Raw genomic sequence first — 12,208 nt, 5'->3', positions numbered from 1 at the left:
TGCACCAGTGGTTGGAAGTTCGAGTGGCCAGGCGGTGCCAGGGTGTGGGTCCAGGTGACTCTTGATGGATGCCTGGCTGCTCACCTGGAGCCCTGCCCCACCTGACACTTTTTCCTGGAAGCCTCTGCCATGGGCAGAGCCAGCTAAGGGAGGCCCTGTTTCCTGGGGCCCCACCTGCCACCCCGGTTGGCCTGGGGAGAGTCAGGGGCTTGGACCAGGCCGTGAGACGCTGGCCGAGCTGTGTCCGTCCCCCGGGACCTCTGGTCTCCTCTGGGTGAGGGACAGATGTAGTCCCCGAGGGGCCGAGCTGTGTCCGTCCCCCGGGACCTCTGGTCTCCTCTGGGTGAGGGACAGATGTAGTCCCCGAGGGGCCGAGCTGTGTCCGTTCCCCGGGACCTCTGGTCTCCTCTGGGTGAGGGACAGATGTAGTCCCCGAGGGGCCGAGCTGTGTCCGTCCCCCGGGACCTCTGGTCTCCTCTGGGTGAGGGACAGATGTAGTCCCCGAGGGGCCGAGCTGTGTCCGTCCCCCGGGACCTCTGGTCTCCTCTGGGTGAGGGACAGATGTAGTCCCCGAGGGGCTGAGCTGTGTCCGTCCCCCGGGACCTCTGGTCTCCTCTGGGTGAGGGACAGATGTAGTCCCCGAGGGGCCGAGCTGTGTCCGTCCCCCGGGACCTCTGGTCTCCTCTGGGTGAGGGACAGATGTATCCCCGAGGGGCCGAGCTGTGTCCGTCCCCCGAGGCCTCTGGTCTCCTCTGGGTGAGGGACAGATGTAGTCCCCGAGGGGCCTCTGGTCTCCTCTGGATGAGGGACAGATGTAGTCCCCGAGGGGCCGAGCTGTGTCTGTCCCCCGGGACCTCTGGTCTCTTCTGGGTGAGGGACAGATGTAGTCCCCGAGGGGTTTATGTTGTCCCACAGGACTACTCTCAGGGCAACTGAGAGCAGTTCCTTGTCCAGACCCTTGTGTATGGAGGTGGGGCAGCCCTGCACGCGGCCCTCGGGGTGGGAGCACAGCCCAGCACAAGAGCCGCAGAAGGCCACCAAGCCTGAACCACATGGCTGGCGCCATCACTCTTTGATGGACTCTGGTTTGAGCCACTAAGCCTCGCCCTAGGGACTAGGTGTGCTCTTTCAGGGCCAGAGTCCAGAACCTTCCAGGAGAGGGGCATGTCCTCTGAGTGGATGTGTTGTTAGCAGGCTCACTGTGCCACTGAGCCAGGTGTGGAAGGGAGCTCACGCGTCTCACAGGAGGGTGAGGCCCTTCCCAAGCGCTGTCGGTTGGTTGGGGCTATGGGACCAGTGGTACAGTGGTGGGACTGGGGTGCAGCAGGGCACCCCTCTCTCTGCAGGGGTGCCGGGGCCTCTCCTTTGAGCCCTTGATTGACAGAACCCCCCTGAGAACCACTGCCTTGAAGTCGGGGCACATTTAAAATCCTACAGATAATTGTAGGCGCACTATATACAAATTTCTGAGAAATATGTTATAATAATTAAGTCAAATATTAAAGAAAAAAATATAAAATCCAGGCGTGCTTTTATGGTAATTAAACTAAATAAATACAACAAAATTAAATTTATTCTGACATTATAAAACATTTTTGTTACATTTTTTGAGTTACACTTTTTAGAATTCGTAAAAAGAGGGGTTAGAAAATAAAAAAATGACAAGTTATCTTTATATATATATATATATACACACACACACATACATTCTTAGTAAGATTTAGTAAATTCGGCAGGTCCTAGCACGAATGTGCTAAGTTTTTTCATTCTTGTGTTTATGAGAAACATGAGCCTGATGTGTCCTAGGGATTTCTTCAGTGTTTGGGCATGTATTTGAAAGGCAAACTCTCATTTCCTCATTGAAGAATTCCTCTCTTTTTACTCTTAATTGTGTTGAGAGTAGAAAATCCTAATTTACATAAATAGGATGTTGAAAATTGTAGTAAAATGTTCAAAGCTTTTTTAGATATTGCCACGTATTTTTCCTTTATAGAAATCCAAAGGCTTCAAGAGACAATTCCTTATGTTTAACCATCAATCCAAAACCCCCACCATACATATCATCTTAACTTTACACCAAACAAAGGATAGAAGAAACCTGCCTCCAGTCTTTCTGGGGAACATGGGGGGTAGTGTAAACAATCCAGCACCACAGCTTAACAGCCTTTTGCAGCCTAATCAGGCAAGTGAGGTGGGGGTTGGGCAGACTGTCAGCTTACAGCCAATTCCCCACACCTCTGTCTCCCAAAAATCTAAACTCCAAAAACCCTGTTGGTTTTTTGGTCCCCAACAGGCACGTATCTCTCTGGAATACCACAGGGCGCACACTTTGAGAACCACTGGCCTAGACCCTTGCCCTGACAAAGCCTGCTTCTCACAGCCTTGCAAGCGTTGTGTGAGGCTTGGCGTCATGGCCTGTCGTTCCGGGTGCACCCCAAGGCAGACACGTTTTGCTGGGCCCTGTGTTGTTGCTTTGGTGTCCCCGAGGGCCCATCCCCTGACTCCGTGCCCTGCTGTCTTCCTACCTCTTAAGGGCGCTGCTGATGTGGGTGCGCCCCTGCCCTCTGAGGAAGCAGCTGGCAACAGGAGAATGCTGCCCTGCCAGTCCCAGGGGTGGGGAGGTCAAAGTCTGGGACCTCCCGGGGGTGCGGCCCGCTCCAGGGTGGGGTCCCAGCCTGGTTTCTGGTTGGGACAGGGGAGGCTTCCCTCACTCAGGCAGGAGCTTCTCGTCCTTAGCCTGTCCACCGTCGTGGCAGCCCTCCTGCAGCCTTCGGGGACCTACCGATGGGCTCGGCCTCGCGTCCGGTGGGTGTGATTCTGGAGTGTGATGGGTGGCCGTGGCACCTCAGGCACAGGGAACAAATCTCCAGAAGAGCTTGACGTTGCCTGTTTGGGCAGCTCTTCCTCTGTTCCTTTCCTGGTCCCTGTCCAGGGGCTGACTTCAGGTGGCCTGTTGGGTTGCTATAGTTCGTGAAGGACTCTTGTTACAGGGTGGGGCAGTGGATCTTGATAAGCAGTAGTGGGACTGCGCCGTACGGGTTCATATGGGGGCGCAGACTCACAAGGAGCCCCAGGAGGGCATACCCAGTCCCTTCTCACTGGGATCTGGGTGTGGCCCACACCGGCCCGTCTGTGGCCTCCATGGCTACAGGCTTTTCTGGCGTTTGCTCACCCCCATCTCTGGGCCAGGTAAACTCACTGGGTAGGAGTGACCTCTACACCACCCACAGGGAAAGCACTTTCCTGCCTTACGCATGCAAAGGTCTCAGCGCTCACCCTCAGAGGGCCCACAGGGCAGCGGGGCCAAGTGAACTGGGGGCCGCTCCTGGGATCCAAACTACCTGCCCGAGACAGGTGCACCCAGGCAGGGTCCTGTGGAGATGGTCATTCTCATCTCGCCTTTCATGTACTCATCACTCTAGCTGGACGGGCCCCAGCTGTCTTCAGTGCCAGGCTGGGCACACGCCTCTCACTAAGACTGGTGGGTAGACAGCCCTGTGAGCCCCTGTGGATTGACAAACACCCTGTCCTCTGGGGGAGGCAGCAGTCCCACCTTCGAGCTTCCAGGGCCAGATCTAGGCCACTGCCCCATTTAAATCTAGGGCAGCGTTTCCCGAGCGAGGGCAGGCGGACCAGTGGGGACGGTGGGGCTGGGGGCAGCCATGTCCGAGTCCTGCCCCCTGCACAGTCCAGGCGGCTGGTGCTCTCTGGCTTCTTTCTGTCTGCAGACGGAGACATGTTGTACATCATGCTCTTCTTTTTTCAAAATGTTTTTATTTGTTTATTTTAGCGAGAGAGGAGAGGAGAGAGAAAGAGAGACAAGAACATCGACCTGTGTGTGCCCTGACCGGCGACCTCTGTGCTTTGGGACGACGCTCTAACCAGCCGAGCTCTCCGGCCAGGGCTTGGCTGCTGGGTCTTAAGCACAGATCGATGTTCCTGTCTCTTCCTCTCTCCTTTTCTCGCTAAAATTAACAAATGAAAATTACAACAACAACAAAAGGACACAGCAGCCAAAAAGTGAGCACCCTGCAGACGGGGTTCCTTAGGGTTGCCGTATTAAGTGCCTGGAACTGCCTGGGGCGCAGCAGGGCCCTGATGGGCTTCCTCTGAATGAATTAAACTGCACGAAGGAATGAATGAATGGGCCTAGGCTCTTGCAGGACTGGCAGAAGGTCTTCCCACACTCTCACCTGGGGCGAGAGGAACAGGTTCTGCAGGAGAAGGCTGCACAGGGTTGTCACCTGGGATCAGGTTCGGGCCTGCCCTGCAGGAGGCCCTGGGGTTCCATCTCAAAGGAGAGTACCTGGGCATCCGTATTTGTAGCTTCCATCTCTGGTTATTCTGACCAGGAGTCGGGACGGGAGCCATAGATTGACCACCCAGGCAGGGCTTCCCACACGTCGCCCCATGCAGGTGGGACCCTCAGGTTAGCTTGGGGCAGCAGAGCCCACTCTGTGCTTGGTGGCTTGGCTGAGTGCCTCACCCAATCAGGGTGATCCGTCGTGGGTCTCCCTCCCAGGGGATCTTCCCCACTCCCACTGGGCCAAGATAGGGTGCAGGGGTGTTGGGGTACTGTCCCTAGGAATCCCTAGAGAGGCCCTTCTGGAGCCAGCTGCTTTCTGGGAGGCTTCTGCCCTTCCAGGCCGTCTCTCTTCTCTGTCGCTTCTCTTTGATCCCTCAGCGAGGGATCTGTGCTGCTCCTGCCCTCTCAGGAGTGGCCTGGCTCCGTGGCATAGCCCACCCCTCAGTAGGCCTCGCACCCACTCCAGAGGGGGTCTACAGGGTCAGGTTTTCCTAAAGGTGTGTCAGGGAGCTGGCCCCACTCAGGTGCCTCGTACTCTGCTGGTGGGCAGGGGTGGGGAGCCAGCTCACACCCCAACTGTCTGTGACAGATCTGCGCCTTCATGGCCCTGCTGCTGAGGGCATCGGTGAAGAGCAGATGGGCCCTCCTGGGAGCTGGCGCTCTGGGCAGCACATCCAGCCTGCACAGGATCTCGTGGCTGTCCCCTGGGCAGAACCAGGCACGTGTGGCCCCACACATCTCCCTGGGAGGCCCTTACCCTGTGTTGGGGAATGGCTTTCCCTTTGGCTCTGCCTACACCATGTGCATGTGGTGGCATCTCTTGTGATTTGGGCCAGCTGCTGGCCCTTACCTGGCTGCAAATGGGACACCCTGTACCCTGTCCCTCCCCCCGGTTCGTGGGCAAGGCTTCCCCACGCTGCCCAGCCCTCTGTTCTCCTGGTGGAGACATGCACAGCTCTTTGTCAGGGACAGACCAGCCTTGGACCCAGTCACGAGCAGTTCTGCTTTGTGGGGCACCTCTGTTGGGCATGGCTCCAACTCAAGCCCTCACCTGTTCTCAGCTGCTCCTCCCCTCCCTTCTACTCACCTGTTCAGGTTTTAGCTGCAGAAGGGGAGTCAGAAACACCTGGGCCCTCTTCCTACCAGGGGCTCCTGTGTGGAGTGGGGTCTAAAAGTTCTGGGGTGGGGGGCGTTCTCATGCTGATATCTGACTTATAATCATGGGAGAGGCAGGTGTCTGGAGTGATCCAGGTTGATGTGGAACCGCTGCTGGTGAGTGTGCACTGGGCGCCCACAGCTGCGCATACTGAGGCCCTCTGTCGCTCCTGCTTGAGCGCTCCATACAGGGCTGCGGCACCAGAGCGCGCTCGTCCGCACGGAGATGCGCATGGACCACAGCCAAGTCCAAAGACGTGACCCAAGGTGGTGTCACTCGGCTCCCACATGCTTTCCCCCAGTCTCACGCTGACATGGCAACGTTTTAGGTGAGGTGCATTACTGAGATGCCCATAACCTGTCCATTGTTCCTTTCTCACGTGGTTGTTGGTAGGTTGGAAACAGCCCCTCGCGTGGTGCTCTCACCGGACAGTGTTCCTGACAGCTGAGCTGGCAGACAGTCCTTCAGGGGCCAGGCGGGGGCGGTGTCCCTGCCCCACTGCTCAGCTCTGACTGTGCTCCGAGGTGGAGGCCTGAATGTCAGGTGACTTGGTGGGCCACCAGACCAGTCAGGGCAGGTGCTGTTGTGTCCCTCTCACGGCCCCTGGAGGAAAGGCATCCCAGCACACGGTACTGCTGCAGGGAAACTGGGCCTCTCTGACCAGAGCTGTTACGGGGCAGGCGTCCCCGACTTCTGCATCCCAGGGTGCTTGGCTCCTGCTGGTTCCCAGAGCACTGCGTGCTGCTGCTCACTGTCGTGTACAGGGAGCCCTGCACAGCCCCACCAAGTCCCCTAGGCCCCCGCTGGCCTGCCTGTGCTGCAAAGATGCATCCTCCTTTCACTCCAGCCCCTTGCCCCCGTTACCATGGGACTGACTTGGGAGCTAGGAGAAGGGCGTCTGTGGTAACAGTGGACCCAGGGCGGGAGCTGTGCTGCTGGTCCCCTGCACAGCTGGCAAGCCAAGCAGACGCCCACCTTGGCCCAGAGCCCCGCTCGCTGGGTGAGGGGAAGCTGGGTGGGCATCTTCCCTAAGCTACCAAGGACTTGCCTCATTCGAAACGAGAAGTGCCACCTTCATCTCAGGTGGGTCCCGTTGGCCATTGGAGGTGGGGGCCTCCCTGGAGTGCAGATGGTCTCCCACTGACAGCCTGGCCTGCCTCCCCCCGGGTACCTCTCAGGTCACCCATCTCCTCTTGGCCCCCGAAGTGTCTCTGGGTCGGGAGGCTCTTCTGCAGGAAGGCTTCCGTAGGGCATGTGGCCCTTCCGTCGCACCGTGCGGGTCTTTGCCTGGCTTTGCAGGCCAGCACCAGCTCACTGCTCCCTTCCCTTGTCTTCTTCTCCTTTGGTTAACTATCCCGTGACCCATACTCTACAGTAAAGCAAAACTGTCATTTCTCTTCTCACTGAAGATAACTGTCTTTGAAGATGACTGGCTTATGACACCATCATCCCCCCCCTGTGGGCAACTGATGGGCCGATGTGGGTTTTCAGGAGCAGAGAAGGGGGCCCTGGTTATGGGACGGGGTGAGCACCTACAACCCGCCTCCTGGCCCCAGTGTGCCTCTTGCTGGGGGTGTGGCTCTGGCACCGCCTGGCCCTCGGCCCTGTGGGGACCTCTGCCGTGGTCGTGCCTGGGGTGGGCACTGCAGGATGCCTGCTCCTGGGTCAGGCTCAGGCCCCCAGTCTGACCCTGAGCAGGAGTGTCCCTGCTCTGTGGCTGTCCCCTTCCTGCCTCAAGGCCATGTGCACTGGGGAACACTCCCAGAGCTCCTGGGGCTTTGTTGCTGTGAATCATGCTGTTTCTTCTCTTTCTCTTTATTCTCTCTCTCTGTTTATTTTTGTCACGTGCCTTTGACCAGCCCGGCCACCCTGTCTCCTGTGTGGGTGCTCACCTCCCTCCATGCTCTGGCCGCATGTGACCAGGCCCGGCTCTCAGTGCGGCTGCCGACCCCGACCCGGGGGCCATGGGGAGCTCCGCTTCCTCGCTGGCTGCCGAGACCGAGTCCGACCATGGCTTCCCTGGGGGTCCGCCGTACCCAGGGCCCCCGGCAGCCGTCTGTTGTAGGAGTGGCCCCGGGGGTCCTGTCTGGGGCGGTGCCCTGGTCAGCCGGCAGCACCAGACCCCGCGCCCCCGGGCCCGAAGGTAAGAAAGGGGGGCGAAGGGGTGGGAGTTTGCTCTGCCGGGCACCCCTGCTTTGGCTGAGGGGCTTGCGGAGAAGTGGGACCCCTGTTTCTCAGGGCCTCTAGCAGCTCACTTTCCCTCGAGGGCACGAGACCTTGGGAGGCCCTGGGCTTGCTTCCCGCTTGGCGGAGAAGGTCTGGAAGACCAGCCTCTTGCCCAGGCTGGGCTGTTTGGTGCTTGTGATGAAGCAGCTTCCGGAGCTTTCTGCCCGGCGGGGTGGGGGGTGGGGGGAGCCTGCCAACCCCAGGCCTGGGTGGCACTGGCATGCACTGAGAATGCTGGCTTGCTTCCCACAGGATTTGGGGGACACTGCTCCGGCCCCGTCTGTGTGTGGCACCCCGCTCTGACATGGCTGCCTGCGGGGGAGGGCAGGGTTGTGGGGCCCCAGGGCAGACCTTCACATTCTGGCTCCTTCCGGCTGCGGCCAGACTTGGCCCAGGCTATCTGTCGGGTCACCTGGAGAACCTCCCCCAGAGGTGCTGGAGAGACGAATGTGAGGGCAGGTCAAGCTCCAATGTCCCACCCTAGCACTGATACCCATGCTTTCTACCCTGCCCCGTGGCGTTGCTGGAGAGAGGCGTGCTCGGTGCTCAGCATACCCTCAGGCTTCCGCAGACCTTGGGGCAGCGCTTGTGGTAGCCCCTGCTCTCCCGGGGTGCCCAGGCTTGTATTCAATGGGTAACAGACAGCTTCCCTCTCTCAAAAGCATGTTCCTGGGCTCTCCTGCCGGATGGACAGCAGGCAGGGTCCTACAGGGCACGCAGGAGTGGGGCCCACCTCCTGGGAGAGCACTGGAGCCAAAACCTGAGTCCCCGGAGGAGGCACCTGGGAGTGTGTTGGAGGGGTTAGCCCAGCTCTGTGGGAGAGTCTTGGAGGTCTTGTAAGTTATCCTAGTGGACAGGAGGCGGGGGCTGAGGTGCAGAGGGGTGCACCAGGAGACAGGGTGGTGCAGGGATCAGTGAGAGTTAGAATGAAGTGCAGTGAATTGTTAGAGAATATTCCCTTGGTACTGTGAGGATGGTGTACTAGTGAACAGTTGTGTGTCCCAGCCTTATTGAGATATAACTTACATACTATCAGGGTAACCCCTCACAGGTATACAGTTCAGTGGGTTTAGTCCATTCATAGAGTTGTGCAACCATCACCACAATCCGGTTTTTCATCATCCCCGTTCCCCCTAAAGATCCTGCTTGTTTGCAGTCCTCCTCTGTCCCCAGAAAACCACCCTGCTTCCTGTCTATAGATTTGCCTTCTCTAGAAATTTTACATGGGCAGAATCCTGTATTACGTATTCTTTCAGTCTCTGGCTTTTTCACTGAGCACAGTGTTTTCAGGATCTGTCCGTGCGCTGTGTGTTAATGCGTCATTCTTTTTGTGACTGCGTAATATTCCATTGTCTGGGACCGCATTCGTTTCTCCATTTCTCCGTTGATGGACATTTGTTTCCCCTTAGTTTTTATGTACTGTGCTTCTCTAACGTTTGTTTTGAGTGGACGTATGTTTTCATTTCTCTTGGGTAGAGACCTAGAATGAAATTTCCGAAGTTGATTGCAAGTTTATATTTAACTTTCTAAGAAACTTAGATTGTTTTCCAAAGTGGCTGCACCATCCTGCATTCCCACCAGCAAGGTAGGAGAAGACTCTACTTTCTCCACGTCCTGGCCAACACTTAGCATCGGCAGCTTTGATCCTGGCCTTTCTTGTGGGTGTGAGATGGGGTCTCATGCTGGTTTGATTTGTGTTTACCTGATGGTTGGTGATGTTGAGCATCTATTCAGATTTATATCTGCCCACACATTTTTTTTTTTTTGTATTTTTCTGAAATTGGAAACAGGGAGGCAGTCAGACTCCCGCATGTGCCCGACCAGGATCCACCTGGCACACCCACCAGGGGGCGATGCTCTGCCCATCTGGGGTGTCGCTCTGTTGCAACCAGAGCCATTGTAGCACCCGAGGCAGAGGCCATAGAGCCACCCTCAGCGCCCGGGCCCAGGCCAACTTTGCTCCAGTGGAGCCTTGGCTGCGGGAGGGGAAGAGAGAGACAGAGAGTAAGGAGAGGGGGAGGGGTGGAGAAGCAGATGGGTGCTTCTCCTGTGTGCCCTGGCCGGGAATCGAACCCAGGACTCCTGCACGCCAGGCCGATGCTCTACCGCTGAACCAACCGGCCAGGGCCCCACACATTTCTTTTTATTCTCATTCATTTTCTTAGAATAAATTGCTAGGAGTACAATTACTGGGTCCCAGGGAAGGAGGCTGGAACCCCAGGTGAGCAGCAGCCGAGTTGTAGACCCTGTGGGCTTTGCCAGGCAGCTTCCTGGGAGGCCTGGGAGCGCTCTGAGGGGTGTGTGTATGTGTTAGACTTTGGATCCTGACTCATGCCAGCAAGCCAAGAGCCTGGTGACTTGGCATTGTCCTTTCTCATTCTCCTGGTTCTTGCCAGACCCCGTCCCTGGGCTGGTGTGTTCATACAGCTCCTTCCAAGGCTACTGCAGTCAGATCTAGACCTCAAGGTGGTTACTGTCTGCCACTGGGAGCAGCAGACAAAGGCAGATCAGGGAGAAATCGCCTGACCAGGCGGTGGCACAGTGGGTAGTGTTGGATTGGGGTGCAGAGGACCCAGGTTCGAAACCCCGAGGTTGCTGGCTTGAGCACAGTCTCATCTGGCTTGAGTGTGGGGTCACTGGCTTGAGCCCAAAGGTCACTGGCTTGAGCAAGGGATCACTCGCTCTGCTGTAGCCCCCCCAGTCAGGGCACACGTGAGAATGCAATCAATGAACAACTAAGGTGCCGCAACGAAGATTTGATGCTTCTCATCTCTCTCCCTTCCTGTCTTTCTGTCCTGATCTGTCCCTCTCTCTGTCTCTGTAAAAAAAAAAAAGGTCATAGTGCTAATGACCTTGAGGAATTCACAGGCATTCAGACCAGAAATGACAAAGAACAGCAGAGGAGGGGGTTGGAAAGGCACGTGGCCCACTGTGTCGCTGCAGCAGCACTGTACGCCCACCCTGACAGGAACCCCTCCCACAGGCACACGCCCACCACCGTCCGGAGGGGCAGTCAGGAGTGTGCACAGGGCGCCCCTCCCCAGCTCTGACAGGGGCATCGGGGCGTGGAGGTCCCATGCAGAAGCCAGCGGCACAGCAGCCTGTGCCCCCACAGCAGCACACTGCCTGCGTGGCCGGGAACACCCCACAGCACAGATGAAGCCAGGAGAGCCAGGCCCGGCCAAGTCTCCAATAGCTCACTGTCAGGCTGGGGGCAGGGACTTCGATGCCCCGGGAGCTGCTCATCGTAATCAATAAGCGATTGGTTTGGGCACTGGTTTTGTACAAGCTCTGGGCCTTCCCTGGGGACACAGAGACCAGGAGGATGACCCAAAGCTGGCTGAGGGTGACCTCCGGGGGAGGCCCCAGTACATCTTGGCCCATGGTTGGGCTGCCAGAGCGAGGCATGGCATCCGGACTGGGCATGGCCTGCTCAGGAGCCCGGCCTCAGGTCCAGTGTCTTGACCGAAGTCCTTGTGTGAAGACACCACTTATTCTCAGCTTTCTTGGGGAGGAGAGAGGCCATCTCCCAGGGTGGGGCCACGCCTCTACATCCCTACAAACATGTGTGTCCTGGGCACTGCACTGGGGGGACTTCACAGTGAGCCCCAAGAGCAACTCCATACACCCCTCTTTTTGAATTAGACCTCAGTGTCAGTGAAATATAATGAGGGGAGAGTAGGCATTTGTTGAGTTTTTCTGGACAATTGCCTCAATTTTCCATTTGACTTGGCCTTTCTGTTATAAGGGTAACTCATCTTGTTTCCCCTGAGCGGCCACTGTCCTCCCCCAGAGGCGACCACTTCTGCGTATTGGAGCACAGGTGACTCGGCCTCTGAGTGACATGGAACTTGGGCACATTTTGTGTTGAGTCTGGTTTGACATCAGGTTCCCAACCTTCTTTTACTTCTAGGCTTTGCTTGGTGGTCTGGCCTTGCCGAGTGTCTGCCGGGCCCTGCGGTATGTCAGGGTGGCCGTGGAGGGGACCCTGGGGTTCTGGTGACCAGAGCCTCTGCTCCTCTGCTCGCCTGCCACCGACCCCGAGTCATTTCTCCACACCTGGAGCCGCCGAGATGGGGTGAGCTGTCAGGTGCGGATTGCTGGGGTCTGTGACGGGTGCTCTGCCGGCCCAGCAGCTGTGCCACCACCATCCCCAAAGCCTTCCAGCCACAGGGGCCGCTGCTGCTGCTGCCGCCGCCACCGCCACTGCCGGGCTCACCTGTTTCTCCAGGCCCAGTTCGATTTTTAGGCACTTTCAATTTAAACCTTTCTGAATTCCAGACAGAATCTTCCTGATTCTCCTTGTCCTAGAACAGCTGTGACATCTGCCCTGTCCCCTAAGTGCTGGCCTTGTGTGCAGCCTGCCCAGGCCGGGGCTGGCCTGCGGGCGGGTCACTGCCCCACAGTGTTTGGAAGGCTCTCCTTGCTCACTGTGCCGGGGACGAGCAGGGGCCTGGAGTCCAGGGTAGGTGTGTCCTAGGAGGGTCCTAGGCTCACCGTTCCTGACGGGGCAGGTGCCT

The 12,208-nt window shown here is 57.6% G+C and overlaps 1 protein-coding gene across 5 annotated transcripts in view; it reads left to right on the top strand.

The window, feature by feature from the left end:
• Window positions 1-12,208, top strand: part of CAPN15 (calpain 15) — a 30,112-nt gene that overhangs the window by 5,053 nt on the left and 12,851 nt on the right. For 2 of the 5 annotated variants that reach the window (XM_066275420.1, XM_066275422.1), the window contains exon 2: window positions 7,322-7,605. The exons of 2 other annotated variants lie outside the window; for them this stretch is intronic. In XM_066275420.1, coding sequence (XP_066131517.1) covers window positions 7,427-7,605 — 179 coding nt within the window. In that variant the 5' untranslated portion in view covers window positions 7,322-7,426. Of the gene's footprint in view, window positions 1-2,695; window positions 2,806-7,321; window positions 7,606-12,208 lie in introns of those variants that run through there. One more of the 5 variants, XM_066275424.1, reaches the window with a different exon arrangement.

Source organism: Saccopteryx bilineata, chromosome 4 (genome assembly GCF_036850765.1).
Source record: "Saccopteryx bilineata isolate mSacBil1 chromosome 4, mSacBil1_pri_phased_curated, whole genome shotgun sequence".
NCBI lineage: Eukaryota > Metazoa > Chordata > Mammalia > Chiroptera > Emballonuridae > Saccopteryx > Saccopteryx bilineata.
Note: the sequence above shows the minus strand (reverse complement) of the source record. Positions and strands in the feature narration are given on the sequence as shown.